The sequence below is a fragment of the Planococcus citri genome, chromosome 4, assembly GCF_950023065.1.
Source record: "Planococcus citri chromosome 4, ihPlaCitr1.1, whole genome shotgun sequence".
Lineage (NCBI taxonomy): Eukaryota > Metazoa > Arthropoda > Insecta > Hemiptera > Pseudococcidae > Planococcus > Planococcus citri.
Window position 1 is genome coordinate 54,629,702 of NC_088680.1, and position 27,388 is coordinate 54,657,089.

General features: G+C 33.5%; 5 protein-coding genes and 1 long non-coding RNA gene across 8 annotated transcripts; 3 read left to right on the plus strand and 3 right to left on the minus strand.

The window, feature by feature from the left end:
* Window positions 1–647: 647 nt before the first annotated feature.
* LOC135843463 (uncharacterized) lies at window positions 648–1,780 on the minus strand. The gene is made up of 3 exons (XM_065361370.1): window positions 1,532–1,780; window positions 1,237–1,423; window positions 648–1,138 (listed from the first exon to the last, which is right to left on the minus strand). Exons 1-3 carry the CDS (start codon window positions 1,601–1,603, stop codon window positions 1,077–1,079), a joined length of 321 nt encoding a protein of 106 aa, XP_065217442.1. The 5' UTR covers window positions 1,604–1,780; the 3' UTR covers window positions 648–1,076.
* A 2,614-nt stretch (window positions 1,781–4,394) lies between these two features.
* LOC135844859 (serine/threonine-protein kinase polo-like) lies at window positions 4,395–6,526 on the minus strand. Its single transcript, XM_065363240.1, has one exon. The coding sequence runs from the start codon at window positions 6,104–6,106 to the stop codon at window positions 4,448–4,450; it is 1,659 nt and encodes a 552-aa protein (XP_065219312.1). The 5' UTR covers window positions 6,107–6,526; the 3' UTR covers window positions 4,395–4,447.
* Window positions 6,527–7,256: 730 nt separating this feature from the next.
* On the plus strand, window positions 7,257–12,510 carry Stt3B (catalytic subunit 3B of the oligosaccharyltransferase complex). The gene is made up of 15 exons (XM_065363973.1): window positions 7,257–7,552; window positions 7,617–7,835; window positions 7,910–8,087; window positions 8,164–8,229; window positions 8,299–8,497; window positions 8,569–8,740; window positions 9,074–9,252; window positions 9,332–9,525; window positions 9,619–9,821; window positions 9,895–10,066; window positions 10,138–10,311; window positions 10,387–10,500; window positions 10,567–10,691; window positions 10,761–10,848; window positions 11,460–12,510. The coding sequence occupies exons 1-15, from the start codon at window positions 7,407–7,409 to the stop codon at window positions 11,529–11,531; spliced, it is 2,301 nt and encodes a 766-aa protein (XP_065220045.1). The 5' UTR covers window positions 7,257–7,406; the 3' UTR covers window positions 11,532–12,510.
* On the minus strand, window positions 11,847–13,101 carry LOC135845432 (uncharacterized). The gene is made up of 2 exons (XR_010558752.1): window positions 12,798–13,101; window positions 11,847–12,703 (listed from the first exon to the last, which is right to left on the minus strand). It is a non-coding gene; the product is annotated as an uncharacterized LOC135845432 (long non-coding RNA).
* A 77-nt stretch (window positions 13,102–13,178) lies between these two features.
* Window positions 13,179–15,108, plus strand: HSPBAP1 (HSPB1 associated protein 1). The gene is made up of 7 exons (XM_065363974.1): window positions 13,179–13,464; window positions 13,535–13,690; window positions 13,766–13,902; window positions 13,971–14,089; window positions 14,165–14,292; window positions 14,369–14,479; window positions 14,565–15,108. Exons 1-7 carry the CDS (start codon window positions 13,297–13,299, stop codon window positions 14,904–14,906), a joined length of 1,161 nt encoding a protein of 386 aa, XP_065220046.1. The 5' UTR covers window positions 13,179–13,296; the 3' UTR covers window positions 14,907–15,108.
* A 209-nt stretch (window positions 15,109–15,317) lies between these two features.
* flfl (serine/threonine-protein phosphatase 4 regulatory subunit 3 flfl) lies at window positions 15,318–23,699 on the plus strand. 3 transcript variants are annotated; one of them, XM_065363971.1, is made up of 17 exons: window positions 15,365–15,449; window positions 15,602–15,728; window positions 16,181–16,376; window positions 16,444–16,499; window positions 16,569–16,667; window positions 16,882–17,025; window positions 17,105–17,309; window positions 17,757–17,850; window positions 19,238–19,418; window positions 19,498–19,647; window positions 19,736–20,093; window positions 20,178–20,378; window positions 20,475–20,644; window positions 21,395–21,552; window positions 21,631–21,803; window positions 21,887–22,044; window positions 22,124–23,699. In XM_065363971.1, the coding sequence occupies exons 3-17, from the start codon at window positions 16,226–16,228 to the stop codon at window positions 22,208–22,210; spliced, it is 2,385 nt and encodes a 794-aa protein (XP_065220043.1). In that variant the 5' UTR covers window positions 15,365–15,449; window positions 15,602–15,728; window positions 16,181–16,225; the 3' UTR covers window positions 22,211–23,699. The 3 variants fall into 3 exon arrangements, with proteins under 3 accessions (XP_065220044.1, XP_065220043.1, XP_065220042.1); XM_065363972.1 differs by lacking the exon at window positions 15,602–15,728 and having other exon boundaries at window positions 15,318–15,449; XM_065363970.1 differs by having other exon boundaries at window positions 15,388–15,728.
* Window positions 23,700–27,388: the final 3,689 nt, after the last annotated feature.

The window sequence follows — 27,388 nt, forward strand, 5'->3', positions numbered from 1 at the left end:
ATTGCCGTATTTACCAAGTTTTTCCATCTGTAGATTCATCAGGATTTTAGCAGGTTTTAACAAAAAAAACTTTTGATCCGATCGGTCGATCGATACCTAGATCATCGGGTTTCAGTAAGGTTTCAGTAGCTTTTAAAGAAAAATTTTGACTCAATAGATACATCAGGTTGTAGTTTTAATGAGAATTTCGATCCCATTGATAGATCATGCAGGTTTCAGTAGTTTTATTTAATGAAAAAAATATCGATCCATCCGATTGACAGATCGCGTTTTAGTAATTTAACAAAATTTCGATCCCATCGACTTTTCAGGGTTTCAGTTATTTTGTGAAAAAAATTCGACCCTATAGAATATCGATAATTCAGCAAGTTTTAGTTTCATTCACAAAGAAAACTTATCCATGTGAAATTTCAGCATCCAGCCTGCATGAAAAGAAGTCTTTGATTTTACAAAAATATACTACGTGAGCGTGAAATAAGTACACCAAAAAAAACTTCATTCCAATTGACAGATCTCCATTCACTAATCAGTGACTTCGTAAATAAAAATTTTGACCCAATTAATCGATCAGTTCACGATAAATTCAATGGTTTTGTTTAAAAAAGAGGTGTACCTACCCTGGGTACCTACCATAGAGTAACAAGATGTTAACCATTTTACATAAATTTATTTACTTTATAAAGGTATGATATGAACATTTTTTTGTTAAATAATAATTTAAGAGTACCTTATGTTAAACATCTTCAAATTGAAACAATTTAATATTTTTATATGAAATGTTTTGTTATTTGTCTTAATCACAGGAGTATAAATTTGATTTTGTAGATGAAAAAATATATAAAATAAAAGTTCATTTATCATTTAAATAGTAAATTACATATTTTATAACAGCTTTTTATTACGAATAAAATGCACAAAATCAATCGACTTTTCAAGAAGTTTTTCATTAAAATAATGTTTATTCCAAAGGGGAAAAATAGTGCATCGAATTACTCAGAAAATCAACAAATTTCAAGTAATAATAAAATGAACGAAAGAACTTACATAGGTAACAAAATAATAATAAAAATGGAACTTCAGTGCCAGGCATTGGCGATATGATATCCTAGATTCACAGCTTCATTATCTACAGTTGCATCTGCAAAAGAAATACAACATAAAAAATATAGAAAAAAGTACTCTAAAATATCAGTAAAAAGGAAGCAAAATTAACTGATGCAGATGAATCCAGCTTACCGTATGTCTTAGCTAACTCGACTGGAAATAGTATATAATAATCACACTCAATGGTTGACGGACCCTTGGCAATTCCATGAACTTCGACTAATCCAGTTACGTTTTCTGTCAATGGTTCTTTCAGGTTGACTGTTATATTGAAACTATCACCGGATAGAATATTGAACGCCATGTTATTCGGTAATACCTGAAGTACAACATATCCGATGAGCAATCAAGAAGTATGAGACAAAGTAAAGATCTTACAACTCATAAAACAAAAAATGAAAGCGAGTACAAAAAAATAAGTACTCACAACTTGGACAGTTCCAATCATGCTAACACGTTTCGATGTACATTTTCCCAGTAAAGCACCATTGGTCCTCATCGTGAAGAAAGTATTCTGTAAAAGTCTGTGTTTTAACAATACAAGTTGTGAATAAAACGCGCTGAGGAAAAACCAGAACAAAATATGAACAATTTTGAATTTCCGAAGCTTTTTGAGTGAAATGAAAATGTTATGTTTTCAAAGCGGGAAGTAAAGTTCTAGATTAGGGAAGTATACGCATACGCCATTTTGGTTCGACACAACGGATGTAAACAACATTAGAACGTATGTACGCATACAATCTTACGTGTAAAAAATGCAATTTTTTCGATTGTTCGCGGGTTCGGGTGAATTTTTAAGTAGTTTCCAGCTAAAGACAATGAAATTTCCTATCGATTGATGTTAAATTTTTGTTATTTCGCGCAAAATTGACGATTTTCTGAATACTTATATTATCCGATTTTTTCATACTATATGTGTCAACTTTAAACTAAAAATACTCGAAATCTTCAGTGAACACACAGGTATTTTAATATAGCAAAATGTTCGTAATTTCTTCGTCTTTAAAATGAGTGTTTATCGAAAGCTCTACATGCAACCGTTCAAAAGTTGTAGAAGTTTAAAGTTGCGAAAACAATGCAAAAACCAACCGCGGATGGTAACTATGGTAAGTATTGAACTTTGAACTAGAATTACTCAAAATTTTCAACGAACACATAGGTATATTAATACAGCAAAACGTTCGTTATTTTATCCTTTTTAAAATGGATCTTTACCGAAAGCTCTACCTTCTACCGTTCAAAAATTCTTGAAGATCAAAGTTGCGGAAAGTGTTCAAATTGTGTTATCACTGTTATCAGTCACTTAGTGTTGATTGTAGAACATTTTCCGCAACTTTGATCTTCAAGAATTTTTGAACGGTAGAAGGTAGAGCTTTCGGTAAAGACCCATTTTAAAAAGGATAAAATAACGAACGTTTTGCTGTATTAATATACCTATGTGTTCGTTGAAAATTTTGAGTAATTCTAGTAATTCAAAGTTCAATACTTACCATCCGCGGTTGGTTTTTGCATTGTTTTCGCAACTTTAAACTTCTACAACTTTTGAACGGTTGCATGTAGAGCTTTCGATAAACACTCATTTTAAAGACGAAGAAATTACGAACATTTTGCTATATTAAAATACCTGTGTGTTCACTGAAGATTTCGAGTATTTTTAGTTTGAAGTTGACACATATAGTATGAAAAAATCGGATAATATAAGTATTCAGAAAATCGTCAATTTTGCGCGAAATAACAAAAATTTAACATCAATCGATAGGAAATTTCATTGTCTTTAGCTGGAAACTACTTAAAAATTCACCCGAACCCGCGAACAATCGAAAAAATTGCATTTTTTACACGTAAGATTGTATGCGTACATACGTTCTAATGTTGTTTACATCCGTTGTGTCGAACCAAAATGGCGTATGCGTATACTTCCCTAATCTAGAACTTTAGCGGGAAGAAGATAAGATACAAGATACAAAGACACCTACTATCACTCATGAACAGCCCAATCACAAATCATAAATTAATTATAGCTTGTTTAACAAGATGTCGCTGCTAACGTAATTCCATAACTTTTTCTTTTTTTTTTTAAAAAAATTTTATTTTAAATTTAAAATTTAATTAAATTTTAAATTAAATAAAAATAAATTGAAATATTTTAATAATTTTCAATTTTCTGAATCATCTGAGGGATCGGACCGCGGAGCGGAGTGGTCCGAGTGGTGGCCTGGAGGCTGGAGGGGTAGGGTGGGAGCCCCCCGGAGGGTACCTTTTTCGGATTTTTTTGCTCTGAGAGCCGGAACAAGAGGTACCTGAAATTTTTCTAATAATGGAGCCGGAGGTGGAGGCGGAGGCACTTAAAAAAATGAAAAAAGTGAAAAAAAAAACCTCGGAGTCGGAGGTATTTTTTTTTCAAATTCGAAATTCGATTCGAGAGCTGGGGCTGGCGCTGGAGATGAAGGCTCTGACCCCCCCCCTGCACGACCTCCGGGGGTGGAGCTGGAGGGTAGGAGCCCCCTGGAGGAGTGGAGGGTATCCTTTTTTGGCCTTGCTCAGTTGCTCCGGGAGCGGGAGCCGGAGCAAGAGATACTTGAAATTTTTGTACTGGAGCCGAAGGTGGAGGCGGAGGCTCTGACCCACCCTCGTCCGCGATCCCTGCTGATTTTGAATCAGAAAAACTTTTTCTTTTAAGCTTTACAGTTTTCATGGAAGCATTTTTCAAAAAAGACGTGCGAAGTTGATACCTACTTACTCGGTAAAATTGTGAATAAGTAGAATGATTGTATTTTCATGCAAGGTAGGTAATCAAAAATCGTTCAGTTTTTAGATGTGTTTTCACCTTCCGGGGATATTAATTATTGATAATAATATTACAATTTTTTGTTTCTAGAATAATTATCTAAATTCTGTTAAATGTTCATGACAACTTTCTCAACGATCGATGTTTAGTAGGTAGGTACTGTATAATTTCTTGAATGATGAAGTACGATAAGTATATCATCACATGAGTGGGTAGGCTCTCACGAGTCGCACGGAAGAGAACCTGATACCAAACAAAAGAAATTTCAAATTGATTTGACAGAAATGAAAATTGAAAAGGATTACAGATCCTAATTTTATTAAGAGTTTTGTAAGTTCAAATTGTCGAGATCAGATTGAACATTTAAACAAACACCTGACACTTTCATACTTTCATGTCACTACATGATTTCAAAGATTAAATACCTACATAGGTATGTGTAAATAAAATAGGTAGGTATGCATTACCAAAGTCATAAATTAAAGCGAAAACAGCAAACAAATTCGCAAACTACATCGTGTATTTTTTCTTAACAATTTTCGCGGCGATATTAATTTAACATTTTGCTTCCAATTCTTTTTTACAAGCAAAGCATTCGTTCTTGGTAAGCACTCGTTTAAGCGAAGAGTAAGTGATTTCTAAATTTTTGTGCAAGTACTCTGGATAGTCAAAGTCTAACAAAGAATTTAAATCGTAGGTTTTTAATTTCCCGGAATCAGACAAAATTGAAAAGCCGTTGGTTTTCGTACACAGTATCAACTTCAAGTCATCTATTTTTGATATTACCTCGTACAAGCCGTTGGACAGCAACAAAATGAAATACTTCGTGGTTTCGTAGTAGGATAGCAGATAGGGCAGCATCGGCAACCAATCTTTATTTTCGAAAATATTATTCTGCACCGTCGACGTCTCGCTGCCAATATTTACATTAAAAATATGCTTCAATATAGATAATTTATCCTTTAACGTTGTCGAATGCTTCGAAATGGTATAAAATTTGACTTGTTTATCGAGCGTTACGTAGTACAAATTACGTTGATTCGGTAGTAAAGCTAATACAGTTTTATCTTCGAATAATACTCCTTTGGTACCGTCGTTCAATTCGTATCCTATATGTTTATATTTGTTATTTTTCACTACTTTCGTAATCCATACGAACGGATTCAGCATAGGGTATTCTATTTCGTGATGGAATGCTCGAGATTTATCATCGTTGTACTTGGTATTTGGCTTGTTGATGAGCTGAGAAATATAATTTTCGTAATGTTTCAAGCACCTTCGATAGCACTTATTTTCGCAAAATTTACTGTCAATAACTTCTACTTTTTTGACTGCCTTTGGTTCTTTATAAGTGACGATAAATTTCGGTTTTTCTACCAGCGCACTGATAGGTAACGAATTCGGAGTGAAACCATTTTTGAAGAATTCGCTGCTGAGTATTTGTCTGGCATTCGGCCTGTTATCGGGATCTTTTTGAAAAATTCTCTGGATCAAAGACGACAACGTTTCGGGCATATCGGTAGGCAAATAAAATAAACAATTTTGAATATTGTTGTACAAAACTTTTTCATCTTTTCCGCGAAACGGGGTCCTTCCGGTGTACATATGGTACAAGAAACATCCTACAGCCCAAATATCCACCTTGTAATTATAGCGGAAAACAGATTTCGTAATCATTTCTGGGCTAATGTAATTCGGTGTACCGTAAATATGACGTTTGTAAATTGTCTTCGTCTTGGGGCATAATACCGCCATACCGAAATCCGATAATCTTAAATTCATTTTTTCGTCCAGTAGCATATTTTGAGGTTTGATATCCCTATGTACCACGTTATTATCGTGAAGGTATTTCAAAGCTGATAGTAACTGCTTGCAGAAAAATCGAACTTCGTAAATAGTCAGCTTACCTCGTCGTTGAATTAATTCGAACATCGACTTGTTCGGGTAATACTCGGTAATTAGGCAGAAATTACGAGGAGTTTCAATGCATTTCACGAAATTTACGATATTTTTATGGCTCAATTTACTCAATATCTTGAACTCTTGGATACTGTCGAGTTGTTTTTCGAGATGATGTTTATCCCGGGCTATGAATTTTCCGCAGTAAGTTTGGTCTTCTCTTTTCAAAATATACGATTTCGAAAAAGCGCCTTTGCCCAAGTAATTTTCTTTCACGTACGTGTTATTATCTGAATCTCGGATCAACGATGTCATCTTAAAGTTGAACAGCTTTCATTTGATTTGATGTGAAAAATGGATAGGTATGAAAAATAGTTACGAATTTTTACATTTTGCTGAAGTTGTTTTTTCTTTCAAATAGGAGTGAAATGAAGGCATTCTCATTTAAAAAAAAAAATAAATCAACGGTAGATTTAGAAATTGAATAAAACTAATTCAACAAAAATGATCGAAACTGGCACGATAAATTTAGTGAATCAAATATTTTTCATTTTGAAAATGTACGGTGATAAACCATGTGATAACAAGACGAATCGTTTGAACATTTTTATTGAGAAATCTTCAAAATGCTTGTAAACCACTTATTTTTGCAAAAAGTAGGTAAAATTTAACAGACAAAAAATTAACAAAAAAAATAACATTCACAAGGAAATAGGTACCTATTCTATTCAATTAATTTCATTCAATAGGCCTCTATCATATTTTTTGTCAAAATAAATTATCTCATCAAGAAAGCTGATTTCAAAGAACTTGTTTACTTTCAAGTTAATTGAGTTCATAGTCCATTCCATCGCTAACAATTAATAAATAATAATTCTTTATGAGTACCTTTTTCAATTATTTTACCAGAGTCGTTTTTTGCATGACACATAAATTTTATATTTTATCGGCATTTTGTATTGTATTGTTAATAATAATAAACGATGAGCAGAGCATCTAACGCTTCTTAGTTCTTAAACAACCTGAAAAACAGGAATATTTTTTGTAAGGCACAAATTTCAATTTATTTGAACTTGAAACAATCTCTTAAATTGGGAGGCGATGGACAATTATAAGTCAGGCATAGGCATAGGCATTGGAATTTTGAATTTTAGTGTCCTTTCCTTTTTCATTTTCTGTATCTAGAGCTGAAGTTGTCTCATCCATGTAATCTGAATGTAAGAAGATTCGCCCATTATGCCCATGTATTTTCATTTTTCTTTTCTCCTTCAAACTTTTGAATCTGCAAACCTACTCACGTAATTATGTGGTCGGTGGTATGCGTCCATGGAAGAAAATTGCATTTAATTTCATAGCGCCACCTATCGTCGAACTTTGCAATCGTTGAAGCTTTGAAACGTTTCGTTTTTCGAATGGTTGAATTCGAGCTTGCGCACGCGCAGTGAAGTATTCAACGTGCGTGTATTTGGAGCATTCGTTGTCTCTCTCTGATTGTTGGATAACATCGCGAGAATAGTTGACGTTACAGAAAATGTGTAATAATGAAGTTTTTATAAATCGTTTATGAATTTTCCACCGTTAACTGTTGCGTGAACGAAGCATCATCAGCTCCACAATGTGGGAAAATTTTATAGACAACAGTGCAGGATGGAGAAAATTGATCATCTTCGTAATTCTAGCGCTAGCCTGGGTCGCCGGATTTTCTTCCCGGCTCTTCGCTGTCATTCGATTTGAAAGCATCATTCACGAATTCGATCCATGGTAATATCAATTGACTATATTTTCAATCGCCGGTGAGCTCTTCCTAACGCCTGTCTCGTTACAGGTTTAATTACAGAGCAACAGCGTACATGGTCGAACATGGATTCTACAAATTTCTCAATTGGTTCGACGAAAGAGCTTGGTATCCTCTGGGACGTATTGTTGGCGGTACCGTGTACCCTGGTTTGATGATTACGTCTGGAAGCATTCACTATATACTGCATTCGCTCAATATTCCTATCCATATTCGGGATATATGCGTATTTTTAGCTCCTGTGTTTAGGTATAATTGCTTTTCATTCGTTATTCCAAGTACCTACTCTGTGAATCAGTCGTAATCAATTGTGTACTTTACAGTGGATTCACATCTATTGCCACGTACTTCTTGACAAAAGAATTATGGTCCGAAGGCGCCGGATTGTTTGCTGCCTGTTTCATAGCTATCGTACCTGGTTACATTAGTCGATCCGTAGCCGGAAGTTATGATAACGAAGGAATTGCTATTTTTGCATTGCAGTTCACGTATTATTTATGGGTATGAATTGTTGCTAGAAGCTGATTATTGAATAATTTCCTAGATTGGTCGTTTTAATCATGTATCGACTTTACAGGTCAAATCTGTCAGTACTGGTTCCGTTTTTTGGTCAATTTTAACTGCTTTGTCGTATTTTTATATGGTGAGTTTTACGTATCAGGTAACTGAAGTGAGATTTTTTTGATTTGTGTACTAAATCGATCATTTTCAGGTCTCCGCATGGGGTGGTTACGTTTTCATCACGAATCTCATTCCATTACATTGTTTTGTATTACTATTGATGGGACGTTATTCGCACCGACTTTTCATCAGTTATACGGTGTTCTACATTGTAGGATTAGTAATGAGTATGCAAATTCCATTCGTCGGATTTCAACCTATTAGAACAAGCGAGCATATGGCAGCTTTAGGTGAATACAGTTCAATTTATTATCGTTTGTACATTTAACAATATAAGCTAATTTTTCTATAATTTTCACAGGCGTATTCGTGTTGATGATCGCAATCTCTGCTTTGAAATATCTTAGCTCGAAAATAACTAAAGCAGAATTCACGTTTTTATTCAAACTAGGAATGGTTGTCGCCGCATCGGGTGTATTTCTAAGCGTCGTCGTTCTCACATACAGCGGAGTTGTTGCTCCGTGGAGCGGAAGGTACATATTACGTGTTTATTTAGTCATTGGCGCGATCTAATTATACACCACAACACCTGTTCTTTCTGTAATGATTGTTGTTCTCGTTTTTACGGATGTTTTGTTCGGTTGGTAAACAACCAAGTGTTGGATAGATTTTCAAAATTTTCAGGTTGACGTGTTATACTCGTTTGATTTTATCTGATGAGTTAAGCCGTTTCAAAATTTACTTCCTGATAACGAGTTGGGCTAGATATGTTATCTACGTTTTCAAATGTGATCCATCGTTCGTTTTTTATCAGCAAATTTTCACGTATGGATGGGAAAAAAATGATCTCTTGTGTTATTTTACAGATTTTACTCATTATGGGATACAACTTATGCGAAAATTCATATTCCTATTATCGCATCGGTATCCGAGCATCAGCCTACGACATGGTTCTCATTCTTTTTCGATCTGCACATGTTAGTCGCCATGTTTCCTGTGGGGTTATGGTATTGTTTGAAAGATCTCACCGATACCAGAGTATTTGGTAAGAAGAGACGATGCTATTATAGTTGACGTTATGATGGTTCAGGATATTTTTACCAAATTTTATTATATTTTTTTAGTCGTACTATACGTCATCAGCGCTGTTTATTTTGCCGGTGTCATGGTACGTTTAATGTTAACATTGACCCCGGTTGTATGCGTTCTGAGTGGTATCGCATTCTCGTTAATTTTTGACTGTCATATGAAAGAGGAAGAAACCACCATACGAGAAATCGAAGAAGAAAACGAAAAACGAAAATTAACCGCTGATAAAGTAGGCAGCTGCTGACAAGCTAATTATATTTTTTCCATGTCATCGGTAATTTTGTCTAGAAGTACATTATATGAATATGTTTTTTTTTTCTAGCCGAAAGGATCTTCTAAGAAGAGCAAAACTACTCCCGATTCACCTTTGAGATACGAAGGTGATAATTTAGGCGTGAATATTCGTTGTATCATTATCGTGGCGACTGTGTTGTTGTTAATGTTGTTCGCTGCTCATTGCACGTGGGTTACCAGTAACGCTTATTCTAGTCCCAGTATTGTCTTAGCTTCATATTCGAGCGATGGGTATGGTATATTATTAGAGAATATTTTCACCCACGTTCTAGATTAATTATTAATCGATGATTCGATCTCGTAGGTCGCGTCAGATTTTAGATGATTTCAGAGAAGCGTATTTTTGGTTGTCTCGTAATACCGATTCGAATGCCAGAATTATGAGTTGGTGGGATTATGGGTACCAGATAGCTGGTATGGCAAATCGGACCACTCTAGTGGATAATAATACGTGGAATAATAGTCATATTGCTCTCGTGAGTGGATTTTGGAACAGATTTTATATGTAAAACTATCGCAGTATATTGATACAAAAATCATGTTTTAGGTTGGTAAAGCAATGGCTTCGCCGGAACCAGAAGCTTATAAAATAATGACCGCGTTAGATGTTGACTACGTATTGGTTATCTTTGGCGGAGTCATCGGGTATTCTGGAGACGATATTAATAAATTCTTATGGATGGTCAGAATAGCCGAAGGTGAACATCCAAAGGATATTCGCGTATGTATTTAAATATTGTTTACGTCTAATTTTCACGAACTGGCCCTACAATGTAGCATTTTTTCCCCATTTCAGGAAGGTGATTACTTTACTGAACGAGGAGAATTCAGAATTGACAGTGAAGGTTCGCCAGTTCTACTCAACTGCCTTATGTACAAACTGAGCTATTACAACTTCGGTGACCTGAAGGTAACACTTATAATGTTTTAGAGTTTCGTTGAACATTTCTAATTGTTTTTGTTTTTTTTTTCGTAGTTGGATTATCGATCGCCGGCCGGATTTGATCGCACTAGAAATGCTGTGATAGGTAATAGAAATTTCCAATTAACGTTTTTGGAAGAAGCTTATACAACAGAACACTGGCTCGTTAGAATTTATCGGTATGATTTTTCTCGACTTTTTTCCTCAGAAAATGAATTTTTTCATTAAAATTGTTTTATATTTCGCAGAGTGAAAAAACCAAACGAATTCAATAGACCAAGAATTCCTGTCTCGAATAGGAAAATCAGTATACCGCATTCGTTCGTTTCAAAAAAGGTAAAAGACTGAGGCTTTCAAGTGAATTTTGCTTAGTACGCCTTAAGTGAAGAACACAAAGCTTGTATTCATTTTCGATTTTAACCAAATGGTTAGGCGCTTGATGTAAATATAAATTTTTATTACTTTTTGGCAGCCATCCGAGGATGTGGTTTAAGGTATGTGCGATTATTAAAAAGTTTCACTCTAAAGCATTATTTCATCACATGTATCATTTCTGTAATTTTGGATTTTAAAAAAGCGATTTTGTGACTTGATTTACGATACATGTTTATGCTTGACTTATTTTCATTTGATTTTCATTTTGTTTCATTTCGTTTCGTGAAAACGTACGTTTCTCATTGTACATATTTTTTTTTTTTATGGCGAACTGTTGATTATTTTTACAAAGTTGATATTTTGCGCGTTGTCCTTGCGTTTTCTATTAAATGTACCGTACCGCGTTGAAATTATTACGGAAACTTGTTATAAATAAAACTCCTTCATAATGGCGTACTGATTAATTATAATTTGCGATGTGTTTCAAAAATGATTTTTCCCATAAGTGAAAAATGATAAACTGAATTTTAAGAAAATCACTGAAATAATTTTATATTTTTATGTTGTTACAGACCACATCGAAAAAGAAAGGAACCATTAGAGATAAACCGGTAAAGGTGAAAGGAAAAAAAGTAACACAATAAGCTCTGTAAATTAATCAACTCAATGGACTGTTTTTTCTCTGACGTTACATTTTGTTATTGGTGTTTGCATGTGTGTTGATTTTTTTTTTTTTTTTACCACGAATGTTTCTTACATGGATGTAGTTGTTACGGAGGTTAATTAATTCCCTGGATAAGAGAACATATATTTATGAATTCTCGTTTCTTGGTTCACTGCATTTATAAAATATAAAGTCTAACAAATGCTTGATCAATATTTCGCTTCATTTCGTATTCGTAAACGATTTGCTTTCATTATTTCTAGTGGTCCGTCCTCGTACTTTTTCAAAGTACGCGTTCATTTTATGAACTAGGATGATAATACTTAAAAAAAATTGAGGGAATTTGTGATGCGAATTTGTACGTTTGTATTTATGTATTAAGATCTCATGTTTAGGTTTATTTTCATTGCACGTTCTCAACACTAGGTACTTCAACACTCGAGTTTCAAGAGCGTGTTCTTTATAAATAGCAAAGCAAGATAAAACTTAGGTTGCAATATTGAATTTGTTAATCGTTAAAATTATTATTTATTTGTTACCATTACTTCAAGATTCTTCATTAGCCAAATTTCAAATATTGATAAAAATACAGTTATATTGAAAAATACGCGTAGCTTACCACCTTTATATACTATAATTTTTTTATGTTTAAGAAGTTTTGCATAAATTGCATTGTAACTGAAATTTTGTATTATATCAAGAGTTTCGATATTCTTGACTAGGATGATTCTAGGATGTATTTTAATAAGAAATAGTACCTAATTGAAATTTTTTCACAACAGATAATCATCTCTTATTTTTGTGGCCTATGTTCTTAGCAATGTTTAAAATTCGTTGAAAATGTATTATTTATAATTTTCTCTTTGTCAATGTTAATATCTATGTTTATGGTTTTATGTCTTATATAAGAAACTGTGATTTTCGTAAAACGGTTAATACATTTTTTATTGATACAAGAATTGCCTATTTATTTAAAATAATTCTAATTAAGTTTATTCAAGTTGGATATTACTCGATTCGTTATTTTGTTGCAATCAGGATGAAGTGGACAAACAATTTCATTTTCATCTTCTATCGTTTGGCTTGATTCATTTAGCTGTTCCAGTGATTTAAATGTGGAATGTAATTCCAAATTTAAGTTCGCAATATTTTCTATAATACATAATAGGTATGAATTATGATGGGATTCTAAATCCGTCAGTCAATTTTATCTATCGTAAATTAGCTATGTACATAGTATAATTACCTCTCACTAGAAGCAGCCAATCCAACATTCTTTCCATTCGATTTATAGATGATTGAATAGCTTCGGAAAAGTTGGCAAAAAGTTCATCGTATGATACATTGGAAGTTGGTTTTTGAGCCATACCGGGATCAGTCAGACAGGATAATTTTTGTAGTTGAGTTGATAGAGACGTTCGCTGAAGTTGAAAATTGATCGTAAAAGCGACGTGGGTTTAACCGTTAAATAATGCAGTAAAAGTAGAACTACATGAAATTTTCAAATGACGAAATGAATAAATAAAATAATAATCATGTTTGATTTGAATTTTGATAAAGAAAAAAAAAAAACAAGTTCAACCAATCAACTTCAAGTAAATTCATGTTCCGCTTTGTTATCATTTTCTGTGGAATAGTGATAACAGCGGTTCCGGTTTTGAATTTGATTTGCAGGAAATGTGAAATTTTTGTCAACTTTTGCAGTTATTTTAAATAATGTAGAGTGACTTTTAATTTATTGAAGAATGTCTCATTACGACTGCTACCGCGAATTGATTGAAAAATCGAATGCTCCTATAGTATTCAGTAAAGTAATTGAATGGGATTTCCTAACATGGGATCTCGAAAAATGGTGCAGTGTTTTTCAAGAAGAAGTTTTCCCTTTTCGTTGCGGTCAAAGATTATGTCAAAAGGTAAGAATTTCAGTACAGAAGAACAGAGTTTTCTGAATTCATTTTATTTTGAATTTCATTTTCGTTCCAGGATCCGTTTTGGGAAAGTTCATGTACCACAGAATACCATACTATGAGTGAATTTTTACATTTCTGCTCAGATCAATCTGCCGTGAAAAATAAATTTTGGTACTTCGATTACAAACATATCGCCGAATTTTTCAAAGACAATATTAAATTATTTCAGGTAAAGTATTATCAAGAATAATTATGTTGATTAAATTGTAAAATGTACCTACTTATTTTCTTTTCATATCAGTAGAATATTTCATGGTCGAAATTGGGATTTCCTGAAAGAAAAGCCGAAGATTCTACGATATGGATTGGAAGTCCAGGAGCTCATACACCATGTCACGTAGATTCATACGGTTTTAATATTATTGCTCAAGTGTATGGCAGGTGAGGAGAATTTTGTTCACTTTTTCAGATCATTGCAGAATCCTGAAGTTGTGTTTTTTTTTTTTCAGGAAAAGATGGTTATTATTTCCACCCAGTGAAACAGATCACTTGAAACCAACTCGTGTTCCATATGAGGAGTCTAGCGTGTACAGTAGTATAAATTTCTCATGCTATCGATATTCACAAGGTTGTTTTCGTATTTATAATACATTAAGCAGTCGGAATTTTATTTTAATATGGAATATACCTTTGTTCTAGCTAGATGTAGAGGTGAATAAATGTTACGTAGTCGATTTGAACCCTGGAGATGTCTTATTTGTACCAGCCAAATGGTGGCATTACGTTGAAAACTTGTCTACAGCTATTAGTATCAATACCTGGATTCCTCACGTAATAAAAATCATCTTTCTGAATGTCTCACCAAATGTAGTCTTATGACTTATTTTTTATAAAATTTATTACACAGGAAAATGATAATCAATGGAAACTGGAAGAAGCCCTTGTCCGATATTTTGTTTCTTCCGTTGTTCAAGATTTACCTCTCGAAAAAAGAAAAATTATGCTGAACCCCAACGAAGTAATTTTCTATCAATAATTATCTTCTGACGAAACACAATTTCATCTTTTCATTTTCGTTCATTCTACACTGTTATTTATTCTAGCTCGACATAGAAGATACTTCTCTGATTTTGGAAATTCTAAAATATTGTGAAAATCAATGCGCTGTTTGCACAAATGAAAAGATCTATCAGTTTTCCCAGGAAGCTCATGATGATGAATGTCATATCCATGTATACAAGTTCGTCCCTTCTATCTCTAGTGCTGATATGATGAAAATAATGAAACAGATATCCATTTGTGATGAATCAGAAATAGCTAATAATGAAGCTTCGAGTATTGCAGAATGTGACGATGGCCATTTAAAATCGTTAATTAATGCGTTTTGTCATCCTTCGGTAATAGCAGAAGTTAGGAATAAATTAATGTCCGACAAAATGAAATAAAAACTAAATATGTATGATTATTATCTTGAAGATTTACCATTCATTTACGCACTGTGGCGTAGGGCGTAGATCAATGATCTAAATCAACTCGGTTGCTTTGATTCTGATCTAAGGAATGAACAAAATCATGTATCAACTTTTCGGGGGAAAAAATCTGAAAGGTTTCTTGAAAATATAATATTAATAAATAAATATTAAATAATCAGTAATCTTCTTCTTGGAAAATTCTTCAAGAAATAAATAATTCACGAGTACTCAATAGTTAGTTGTATTTCATAATTATTTTTCATTTCAAAAAAATTTGATTTTTTAAAAAATTTAAAAAAATAAAAAATGAAAAAGTGTATGCGTGAGCGTGCCGCGTGTCGGTGTGCGTGGTGTGCGCATGCGTGATTTCAGGCGATCACGCAAGGTCACGTGTGCTAGAATTTTCAAGAATCGCATCCCTGTTGTTGTTTTGTTCCTGAATCCTGATTCACGCGTAAGTTTCCAAAATGGTTGAAAATGGCCGCAGTATTGGAAGCGTAATATGTATTATGTGATGTGAGTAAATTTATTATTATCTAAGCGTTGCATGTATTGTCGTTAAATTAATTAAAATCGACGCATGTAGTGTTTTTTGTGTCTGAAATGATTCACCTATCGTGCAAGTTATGATTAACATGTGTATTTTTCGTATAAATTATCTGTATTAGGTGAATAAATATTTCGCGAAAAAATGAATTGTGTTTTGTCAGTTTGAAAAATAATTATTTCAAATATTGTCGGCGAGTAACTGCAAGCGAAGAAGGCAAACGAAATTCATGTCTTTTAAAGAATTAGGTAGGTCATTGATTCGTATACGAATAATGCATTTTTGTATTTCCCATTTTAGCGCTTTCCGAAGTAAATACAGTTGTTAAACATTAGATAAATCGCATGTTTAGATGTTTGATAATAATCATATTTTTCTCGTATTCACTTTGTTTTCATTCATAATTTCGTTCGATTGTATTTTTACTATCAGTCAAATTTCAATTTTATTCTATCTAAATCGTTGAAAGTTCTATTGTGCGCTGATTTTTTGCAAATTCGTAACCTTTATAGAGAAAATTCGTTGGTTTTTTTCGGTCCCCAATTACTGACTTCATGTTATCTGTAGAATTTGTTTATCGTAGGTGTATTTAGATTGTATCGGTGTTTATTTTTAATATTGGAAAGAATATGACGAAGAATTCAACGTGGTTGGAGAATCCGAATATACGTTATCTTTATTCGATGATTGTTGCTTACAGATGTAACTGGCCGTAAGTTTTGTTGCATAATCTTAACGCGGTGTGATGACAGATACACGAGATATTCGCCGGCGAGTAAAACTCTATGCATTAAATGCCGAGAGACAATGGGATGATAGAGGCACCGGACACGTATCTTCTACTTACCTTGATCGGCATAAAGGAGTTTCTCTGTTGGTCCGCGCCGAAACCGATGGTAACAATTTTCTCGACATTTTCATCGTTTTTTGGTGAACGTATCTAATAATTTGTGTATTTATTAGGATCTCTTCTATTGGAATCAAAAATCCAACCAGATACGGCGTATCAAAAGCAGCAGGTCAGTTGACTAGATAATTCTGTCCACCGAACAGTGTAGAGTACAATCTAATTTGTATTTTTATCGTAGGACACGTTGATCGTTTGGTCCGAAGGTGATAACTTCGATTTAGCTTTAAGTTTTCAAGAAAAAGTTGGTTGCGATGAAATATGGGAAAAAATTTGTCAGGTATGTTGATCATTCGTTTTCTCTATTCCGTACGTTATCGAAGGGCGTTTTTATTTCGAATTTTAAGCGTATTTTTTTACTCTCGATTTATCGTCGGTCAGTTTCATTCTTTGTGAGTGAGGTACTTTGAAAGATGATGTAAATCGAGTATAACGATGAAACGTCGGTAAATTATATTTCAATTTTCATCATTTTCCTTGGCTTATTTATGTAGGTTCAGGGGAAAGATCCATCAGTTGAAGTTACGCAAGATATCATCGAAGAATCTGAAGATGAGCGGTTCGATGACATGTCCGATACTACTCCTCCCATCGAATTACCCCCTTGCGAAATCGGTCATCTAGAAGAAATCAAAGAAGTAAGCTAATAATAATAATTTTTTGTTCATTTCCGAAGTACGAACACATTCGTCTAATCCATTCGACGATCAATTGCAGCTAACGGTATCATGTTTGACATCGGCGGTAAGAAAAGAGAAATTAACGGAAGCCATCGAGAACGACAGTTACATTAGAAAATTACTAAATCTATTTCGTATTTGCGAAGATCTCAATAACGTTGAAGGGCTGCATTATTTATTCGATATTTTCAGAAACATATTTTTGCTGAATAAAAACGCTCTGTTCGAAGTATTATTTTCAGGTAATTATGCTAGCTTTTAGTATCGCGTGTAAATTAGAGAATATTTTGTGAGAATGACCTTGAAGAAAATAACGCTGGGACTGGAGGTTTAATGCTAGTACTATCTGTTTGAATTTTTATCGATTCTGTACTGTATTTCCATCTAGTAAAAATGAAGATGATGCAATAAATTAATCAAAATACAGACGCTGTTCAAAATTTAAATTATGCAATTTTCATCCCCTCGTGAATTATTTTTTAATTGAGCTAGGTTATTTATAGTTTACTTTCTCAATTATGTATTTCTAAATGTAGGTATAAATTTCGTTTTTTTTTTTTAATATGAATCCAGTCCATTTTTTTCTCGAAATTGTTGCTGTAATTTTAATTCAATTTTCAGTGAAAATCTTATGTTTATTTACTAACAATTTCTTGAATTTACATTTTTGTTGTTTTTTCCCTCGACAGATGAATTGATATTCGACGTGATTGGGTGTCTAGAATATGATCCGTTGTCTCCGGAACCCAAGAGACATAGGCAATATCTTAAATACGAATCGAAGTAATTTTTCAAATTCATTTATTCTATAGAATGATATAAACTAGATGAAAATTCAGCTTCGGAAAGATTCGAGTTCGGTCATCGTTTTGGTATAATTTTTAAATAATTGAGAAAATTTGAATGGACATAAATTTAAATAATATTGGCAATTTCTTCTGTGCAGTTATTCGGGTAAAATGTTACATATTTGTAACTGGTTGAGACACAAATTTCTAATTCTTACTTCAAAATGTTCGAAACTTTTGCATTTTGTGGAGTCTGTGTGAGTCTGAGTTTTGCTCTAAATTGTAGCTGTATAAATTGATAATACTTCATCTTCACGTGGCAACGAACTATTATCATGAATACTTTGCCCTTTGAGACCAACATCATCGTAAGAGATTATTATCTTGAAATAATGATTGTGTTTAGGAGATGTAATGCAGGTACTCTTGGTTTTACCTTGATGCGTACAGAAGCAAATCCGAAAGATCATTCGTCAACTGACCCATTCTCGAATTATTCCGAACTGAAATTATTGACATGGATATGTTTTTTGTGCTGGGGGTCTGTCCGAAATTTGCGTCTCGGACGCTGACCCCGACCCGCAGATTTGCATCACCCTGACTTCAAATTACTAAAAAAAAATCATAGTGATTTTATAACATTTTTTCATTCTTGGAAAAAAAAATTCAACGAATTAGGCTCCTAAATTCGTAAGTTCCCATTACACGTTTAAAAGTGACTTTCTGATATTTTATCGGACAGTTTTTTAAATTTGAAATTCCAATCATGAAGTTAACTTGAGCAAAAAACATATCCATGATTTAAAATATTCTTTGAAGAAGAGACTTGATACCTATTTTTTTTTCTTTTTTATAAAGCGAACTATGTAATTGGACGTGTGTGCAATTCTGACCAGTCTTTCTTTCAAAAGTATAATTTCTTCCAGTAATCTCATCTTCAATCATTTTCTCCGGAAAAAATTCTCCAGCCATCCTCTTTTCTCCTATCTTTGAGATGATTTTCGAAATATAGTTCAATTACTGATAAGCCTTTTGAAGAAGATTGTCATAAAATGAGGTCTGATGGTTAAAGGCTCGCAGGACAGTTTCCTAATCTCTTCTCAATATCTGTTGATGGCTTCGGTGGTCCATTCTCGACCGATTTCTCGACTTAGAGTCGTACTTTTTTCGATATTCGTATTGAAAGATTTCTGAATGATAGCCTAGGCTATTTAAAAAAGACTATTACAGAAGAGCCTGGTGAACTTGTACTTACCCCATCGAAATAGTACTTTTGAATTGATAACGATCGACATTGACTACGATTCCATGCGAAGTTCGCCTTTATTTCAACTCCTTTGTAGTGTATTAACATGTTCTTTTGTTTCGTTTCGGGTGCACAGGTTTAAAGAAGTGGTTTCCATATCGAATCCGGAATTGCTGGCAAAAATCCATCAAACTCATCGAGTGCAGTATATCCAAGATGTGGTCTTACCAGCACCTTCGATGTTCGAAGATAACATGTTATCTGCGCTATCTAGTTTTATATTTTTCAACAAAGTGGAAATTGTTACCATGATTCAAGTACGATATTTTCCATTTCGATCGAGTGCATCGTCGCGGAGAAATTTTCTAAAACTAATGTATCATTTTTCTATCGCAGGAAGACGAAAAATTTTTGCCAGATTTGTTAAGCAAGCTGACCGACGAAAGTACTCCGGACGTAAAACGAAGGGATTTAATACTCTTTCTAAGAGAGTATTGTAATTTTTCACAAACGCTGCAACCTCAAGGAAAAGAATCCTTTTACAAAGTACGCGTTCTCAATCGTCGAATTTTTTCAGATCATTCGATTCCAGCCTTAGTATAATTTTTGCGTGTTTTTTTCTTTTCTGTCGCAGACGTTATCGTCGTTGGGTATTTTATCAGCGCTAGAAATCACGTTATCGTGCGATGATCCGCAAACGAAAAACGCTTCGTTGGATGTGCTAACGTATATAACAGAATTTTCTCCGTCCGTTGTTCGAGAGTACACGTTGTCCCAAGTGAACAACACCGACGATCACGATTCCATGCTGGTAAACGTCATTATCGAACAATTGATTTGCGATAACGATCCGGAATTGGCCCGCGCCGTACAGCTTATGTCCAATCTTAGAATATTAATCGATCCCGAAACGATGCTTCATATGATCAATAAAAGCGAAAAGACGGAATTCCTCTCGTATTTTTACAAACATAGTATACAATTGTTAATAGGTAAGTTATCGAGTTGACAGTAGTTCAATTTTTTTTCAATGCAAGTAACGACATCTTGATGTACATTTTTTCTTATTTTTGCAGCTCCGTTGCTGGCCAACACATTGTTCGATTTTCCTATACGAGATGATTACGCAACCGTTCAACTGCTCGCGTTAATTTTGGAATTGTTGACTTTCTGCGTGGAACATCATACGTATCAAATTAAGAATATCATCTTGAGTAAAGATTTACTGAGACGTGTGTTAATACTAATGAACTCTAAACACAAGTTCCTAGTTTTGTGTAAGTTCATAATTAATTATCGAGATAGTTTCATCTGCCTTTATAAGTTATTGGAAATGATTTATGATTTTGTTTTTTTTTTAATTTCATATACAGACGCTTTAAGATTCATGAGAAAGATCATCGGATTAAAAGATGAATTTTATTATCGTTATATTATCAAAGGCGAACTATTCAAACCGGTTATCGACTCTTTTCTCAATAATAAGGGGCGTTACAATCTTTTAGATTCCGCTATTTTGGAAATGTTCGAGTTTATCAAAGTGGTAAGTTGAACGATTAACTTAATCGAATTATCGAAATCTTCGGTATTATTGAAAGTAATATTATAATATTGTAATGTAAAAATTTTTCAGTCAAATGCTCCCCTACCCCCTCCTTGGGTTACAGGTTTTGATTGTTGATCGGATTTTTGTCAATCAGGAAAGAAAAAGACGATAAGAAACAGTTTTCCATTTTTTCGAAATTATTTGAAGCACAAAAAATTTATTCGAGGTCGTAATAGAACCTATGAACTAAGAAAGAGCTCGGTAAGAAGTTTTCCAGTGAGAGGAAAATGGCCTGAAGTGTGAAATCATTCTGAGATCTGTTTTAATGCATCTTTTTAGAGCGAGCAAAATGGTCTTAAGTATACCCTGACTCTTTAGTTTTGAGATAAAGAGTACAATTTTGAATGATTTTTGTGAATTTTCATTGCTACATGTTTCAGATAAGGTGATAAAAGATGATGTGAATTTTCAAATTCAAATTTTCAGTTCAGTGCCAGTGAAAGAAAATGAATTTTAAAAAAAAGTGATTTCAGTTGCCAGAAAAATAATAATTTTTGATTTTAAAAAATCTCAGCTTTTTTGTAATTTGATTTAGACATTTCGACCCCCTTGTCTGCTCTCGAAAATGTTTTCTAGAAAATGCGACTGAATTAGTCTTTTAGTTTACATTATCTGAAAAAAAATTTTTTCGAGAGTTGAGTACCTATGCGTCATTGATGATAATTTACCATGTCCTATTATTTACAGGAGGATATTAAACCATTGTACACCCATATTATTGAAACTTACGGTAAACGATTAGAAGCGGTCGATTATGTACAGACATTCAAAAGTCTTAAAGTGAAGTACAATCAACACATGGAGAGGATAAAAGATCGAGATAAAAATAACACAAGCTTAGACAGGTAAATCTAAGTAAAAAATAGTTGTACACCTGTATGAATGATGTACAAATAAGATTCTAATCCAAATCGTGATTTCAGCGTACCTTCAATTATGCGTGCAAATCGCTACAGACGTGATCAAAGGCAGCTAGACGAAGAAGAAGAGATGTGGTTCAACGAAGATGATGATTTCGATGAAGGCGAAGCCGTCGTACCGGCTACCAATTCTAGTTTAATTAATAAAAAATTGAATAGCGAGTTGGAAGCCATTGGTAAGCAGAATTAGTAACAAATTGCATATTTTGTGGAAAAATTTCACTCGATATAAACGATGATTTTCATTTTTTTTCAATAGGTAAAAGTATCGATAAAAAAGCCGAAGCGAATAATGCAGCCAGAATATTTACAAATAACGCTAAAAATTCGTCGGCCATCAATAACAACCTAGCTGCGACGGGTGCATTGAGTGTAACACAAGTTGATAACAAGTGTTCGGTGAATTTATTCAAAAAGGTAGGATTTTTTGTGTTTTCGATAATGAAAATCTCTTCACAATCGAATTCTTCTAATACGCGGATTAATGAATTTCCAGGCCCTAGTTGATTACGAAGGTGACTCGGACGACGAGGAAGACGACGAAAACGATTTATTAAACGCAAAACGAGCGCGTTTCACTTGAACAGAGAAGTTTTTATATTATTTGGGTTTTTGTTTGTTTGCAAAATTCAAAAGGAATAAACCGTTGTGTACTTTAAAAACGCCATCGACGAAAATCGAGGTTTATTTTGTTTGTAGTATCGATCAATATTAATCTAACAGGTGTACCTATTTTGTAGAAATGAAAAATTCGATAATACAAACCGACGTCCACATCACATACGAAAAAAATTCGAGTTTAAACGCGCTGTTTGAACTACTTATACTATGTATTGATGTAAGCGGAAGATTTTAACTAGATGACTTCGAAATTGAACCTTTTTCATTATTGATTAGTTTTTTCTCTTTTTTTGAGGGAGGAGGGGAGGGGGCCACCACCTAAACGATTTAGCTATGCTTTTTTTCCGGATATTTTTCTTGTTGAAGGTACTTTATTTAATTTGTAATCGACGATTGTTCAAATTCTTTCTGTGCGAAGACGCGAGCAAAATTTACCGATGTGAAATTCATTTTTTGTGTGTGTGTGTTTTTTTCCTATCGAACGCTTTTCGAGTAGATGGATATGATTTTGCTCGCGTCTTGAATGTTTTTTCTTTTCGTTTACGTACGAATATTATATTTTTTTCTGTTGTATACAGGATGCGTGATTGAATCTGGATGTTTTGGATAGGTATTGATTTCGTTCATTTGCAGGATGTTATTTTGTGGCTCGTCCACTTGAGGTGTTCGAGTATCATTGCCTACCTAAAATGTATCCCGGTACAATTGGCAACCTGTGTGTTGAGCCAAATTCGCAGTCTGCCGAATTGAAATTTTCCTTGTGCACGCACTCCAGGCAAAGCGGTTTCCAAATTCGTGCACTTTTCCCATTAAAACACGTTTTTTTATTCATATGGATGGTTGAGAAAAAACTTGAGAGGTATTTTTATTCAAATTGTAAGTTCAGGGCTTCAATTTTGAAAAAATAATCACTTCAACCTTTAATAGAAAAATATGGTTGAAAATCTTTTTTGAGATTTCCTATCTGAGATAGGGATTTTTTTCTTCCAAATTATGGCTCTGAACTCAATTTTTGAGAGAAAAAAAGACTTCTAATTTTTTTCTAACCATTCGTAAAAATGATAAATTTCTTTTAATAGGAAAAATTCACGAATTAGGCAACCGTTCTGCCTAGTACGCCCTTTAGAGCGTTATATTTGCCAAATGCTTCGGCAACTGCGCGAATTTGGCCTAACTTGTATACTGTTTTTAAATGAAAAATTGTATGAAAACGTTGTATACGTTTGAATAATTTTTTAACGGATAACTACGTTTACGCGATAGAAGGTGACATATTTTACGGTCTTCTATGCATATTTTTTTCTGCCTTTGTACATAATATGTATATGTATATTTTAATGTATAACTTTGTGTAAATTTAAATAGAGCCGAAAAATATTCAATATTTGTTAATTATGTGAAATATTATGTATTTAATTTTCGGTCTTAATATAAATTTTTATGTATTGGTATCGGTGTTGGTATTTTGTTGTTTTTTTTTAGTGTAGAATACGTTGTGAAATCGGTACAGTAGATTCGAAGTGTAGTGATCAGAGCATTGAGTCCTTGGGTGGTCATGGCTCACATTCAGTTTGGAAATTGAAATCGGACATTCGTAATTTCAAGTTGGAAATTAGATATAGGTAAACAAAGCATTAAGTTGATCAGATTTTTTGGTTCTTTGAAAGATTCGGATTTATTACATCTTTGACTGTAAATTTTTTTACGCAGATTTTGGCAGATTTAAAATTTTCAAGGATTTGCTGGGGTAGTAACTTTTGAAAATGGATTTTGGATTTTACTGATTTTAATTCAAGAGAGAAGGCCTTCAAGGTTTTGAAAATTATTCCAAAAACCAGTAGCTCAGCTTTTTCAAGTCAGTAGCAAACAATCAATTATTTTAATTTTTTTTTTGAGCTTTTATGAAAATCAGAGACTTGTGTGCTCTCTGGAATGTTGAAATCCCATTTTGAATATCAGCGTTGATTTTCAATTTCGTATCAACTCTCTTCAAATTACCCATAAATAGATTCACTTTCACTCCAAGTTTAATCTGGCTCTTAAGATACGAGCCTTAGAAGTTAAGCACCTCCAACCACAGTAATTTTTCCATTTCATTTCCTGTCGCCGAACAACATCATTAACGTTATCAAAGACATTCCATAATACCTACTCGTAGGTGGGTATTTAGATTTACGCACGAAGCGTTGATTTGTGAATAACGACGACGACGATGTGGCGAGGCATGAGTCATGGAACTTTCTTCACACTAGTTGCGTTGAAGTTGACGCAATAAAACACGCGTTAGAATAATTTCTAAAAAGATTTTCGAATAAATTAAAAATCCCATAGCGATTGTGGAATTCGAAAAATATCTCAACTCTTGAAACAATTATTTACTAGGTATATATACGAGTTTGGAGGAAAAAATACGCAGAAAACGCAATCTCAAATTAAAGTTGGAATCGATTTTACTAGTACCACTTAAATCCATTAGTACCCGCTGCGATGGCAATAAGCTTGAAACTCGACCAATCATAGCATTTTTATTTCCTCGCATTAATCGAAAACACACCATTGAGTATATGTTTTCGCCAACTTGGGAAACCGAAAGATGAAACTGAGATTTTGGTTCTTGATAAAAAAATTTATAAAGCTGTAACTTCTGCTTTTGGATTTCAAAATTCATATACCTACGGTTGATACAGCTGGCTTTTGGTTATAGCTTTCAGCTTTCGGCTTATGGCTTTTAGCTGTTGGCTTTTGGCTTACAGCTTGAGCTCGTCAGCTGTTTAAGACTAATTTTTTGCAATGAAAAATTGAAACAATTTGATATTTTCGATATTTTTAATGAAAAATTATTTTACTTTTTTAACTTTCCAATTTTCTTTTAAATTTTAATTTTTTTAGATTTTTTTTGCATTTTAATTGAAATTTTTTTGAAATGTAGAATGAACAAAAAATTTCAATCTGGGTCATATGCAAGTGATGATTTAAAATTAAAAAAAAAAAAAAAAAAAAAAAAAAAACTGAGTACGCTGTTAGGCTATAGATTAATCAAAACAATAATGTAGATAATTGTTTTTTAATTCAAAGACAAATCTATACCGATTACCAAAACAATCCAAAATTGAGTTTCATCGTACAGTTTTCTTTTTGTTTTTCGTTTCTCTTCGTATAGGTAGGTAGGTAGGTAACCGGTACATAACGGTTGAAAACGTCTCCTATTGATTTTATTAAATGGAATATTTCACTTGTATTTACACAACGAAACATTTTTACGACGTTATTTTTAAAAATATTCGACGCGGTAGGTACGAGTATGTGGATTTAGGGAGTTGTGTCTCCGGAGATTTCTGCCGATATTTAATTCCGGGTAACTAGGCTACCTACTTGGCATAAAAAAGATGCCTATTCTCACCCACAGGCATATTGGGTTTATTTTTTCAATAAAATAAAAAAGGTATAGATACCTACGCCGCAACAAAACAAAAACTCGATACGTAACAGATAAACCAAAACTGAAAAAAAATATGCGCATAAGTGGACTGGAAAATATTTAAAATAAGTATTTTCTTTGTTTATACCTAATGAGACAAAGGTAAAGTCCTAATTTCCTTGCACAAGACTGCGCCGCGCCGTACTTATGTCTGCATTTGACACCTTTTCACAGGTGGATCAACTTGGCTACAATTATCTTAAGTGGTTTTCATTATAGCGTAAATAAATGAATCAAGTTACACCGGTATACACACTTGAGAGGAACGTAGGTGATTCCTTGTCATTTTCCACAATCGTCTGTCACTAAAATGCGTTGTAATTGCATCGTGCTGCGGCGCGGCGCATCTCGTATTCCAGAAAACAATGTCGATGGCGAATGAGGTAATGACCTACGAGAATCGAAGTACATACTGTACATACGTACAAAAATTATGAAGATAACGTTAATTTTTACTGCCAAAATGTGACTGGATAAACAATGTATAAATTATGCAACAAGTCGTTCAAGATGGAAGGGAGAAGGCCGAGGGGTTTCAATTTTCACACAACAGAACAAACAAAAAGCAAGAATTGAAGACTGGTTTCGAGTTCGAGACGATTCTTGAAGTCATCGGTTTAGTGAATTGTTCTCAGAAACGAGTACAGATATAGAAATGGACGTTATTATGGGAGATAAATCTTACATTTTTTTAACATAGGTAGGTAGGGCAAATTTATGTCCAAAGATCGTACAAAAACATATGTAAAATCAGCCAAAATTTTAGGATCTTGAGAGCGTTTTTCGTTTTTTGGTGATTTCTAAAAAATAAAATTTGAGTCGAAAATGTGAAAAAATTGAACGTTTGCCTAGGTCCTCGATTTAGAAAACTGAAATTTGGTGTACTCATAATTTATTGTAAGTATACGAGTATTATCAGCCCCCATCCTGAATCGATTGGAAACGATTTCGAACTATTTTGAGGAGTTCTGAAGCCTCCAATAAATTTTGGAGTGTTGAAATTTCCACTACTTAAGTTTTACCAATAATGAAGTTGAAAACCTAAGTTGATTTTGCGCAGTGCGCAAAATCAACCGACTTTGCTCCGATATATTTCGTTAAGTTTGAATAAAAGTTTGGTCAAAAACCAAAAAGTCGAACACGGATAGAAGAATAGTAATGTACCTACCAAAAATTACCCGAGTAAGAGGTGAAATTTGTTTCGATTTTTTCGTTTACCAAAAGAATTTACCAAAAAATTACCAGTAATTTAACAAAAAATTGCCAGTAATTTACAAAAAAATTACCCGTAATTTACCAAAAATTACCGGAATTACCAAAAAATTACCCCGGTAATTTACCAAAAATTCCCCCGGTAATTTACTAAAAATTAACCCGGTAATTTACTAAAAATTAACCCGGTAATTTACCAAAAATTAACCCGGTAATTCACCAAAAATTACCCCGGTAATTCATCAAAACTTACTCCAGTAATTTACTTCCAAAGATTGACACTAATTCGAAATTTACCAAAAATTACCACGGTAATTCAATAAAAATAAACCCGGTAATTTACCAAAAATTACCCCGGTAATTTACCAAAAATTACCCCGGTAATTTACCAAAAATTACCCCGGTAATTTACCAAAAATTACCTTGGTAATTTACCAAAACTTACCCCAG

Bases quoted from the DNA above. Each gene is read 5' to 3' on its own strand.
- LOC135843463 (XM_065361370.1), bottom strand. From the start codon at position 1,603: ATGAGGACCAATGGTGCTTTACTGGGAAAATGTACATCGAAACGTGTT. The intron at 1,424-1,531 runs GTGAGTACTTAT...GTTGTACTTCAG, and splicing joins TGATTGGAACTGTCCAAGTT to GTATTACCGAATAACATGGC. The intron at 1,139-1,236 runs GTAAGCTGGATT...TTTCTTTTGCAG, and splicing joins CGAGTTAGCTAAGACATACG to ATGCAACTGTAGATAATGAA.
- LOC135844859 (XM_065363240.1), bottom strand. From the start codon at position 6,106: ATGACATCGTTGATCCGAGATTCAGATAATAACACGTACGTGAAAGAA.
- HSPBAP1 (XM_065363974.1), top strand. From the start codon at position 13,297: ATGTCTCATTACGACTGCTACCGCGAATTGATTGAAAAATCGAATGCT. The intron at 13,465-13,534 runs GTAAGAATTTCA...TTTTCGTTCCAG, and splicing joins GTCAAAGATTATGTCAAAAG to GATCCGTTTTGGGAAAGTTC. The intron at 14,293-14,368 runs GTAATAAAAATC...TTTATTACACAG, and splicing joins TCAATACCTGGATTCCTCAC to GAAAATGATAATCAATGGAA.
- Stt3B (XM_065363973.1), top strand. From the start codon at position 7,407: ATGTGGGAAAATTTTATAGACAACAGTGCAGGATGGAGAAAATTGATC. The intron at 7,836-7,909 runs GTATAATTGCTT...TGTACTTTACAG, and splicing joins TTTTTAGCTCCTGTGTTTAG to TGGATTCACATCTATTGCCA. The intron at 10,501-10,566 runs GTAACACTTATA...TTTTTTTCGTAG, and splicing joins ACAACTTCGGTGACCTGAAG to TTGGATTATCGATCGCCGGC.
- flfl (XM_065363972.1), top strand. From the start codon at position 16,226: ATGACAGATACACGAGATATTCGCCGGCGAGTAAAACTCTATGCATTA. The intron at 16,500-16,568 runs GTCAGTTGACTA...TTTTTATCGTAG, and splicing joins CGGCGTATCAAAAGCAGCAG to GACACGTTGATCGTTTGGTC. The intron at 20,094-20,177 runs GTAAGTTATCGA...TTATTTTTGCAG, and splicing joins TAGTATACAATTGTTAATAG to CTCCGTTGCTGGCCAACACA.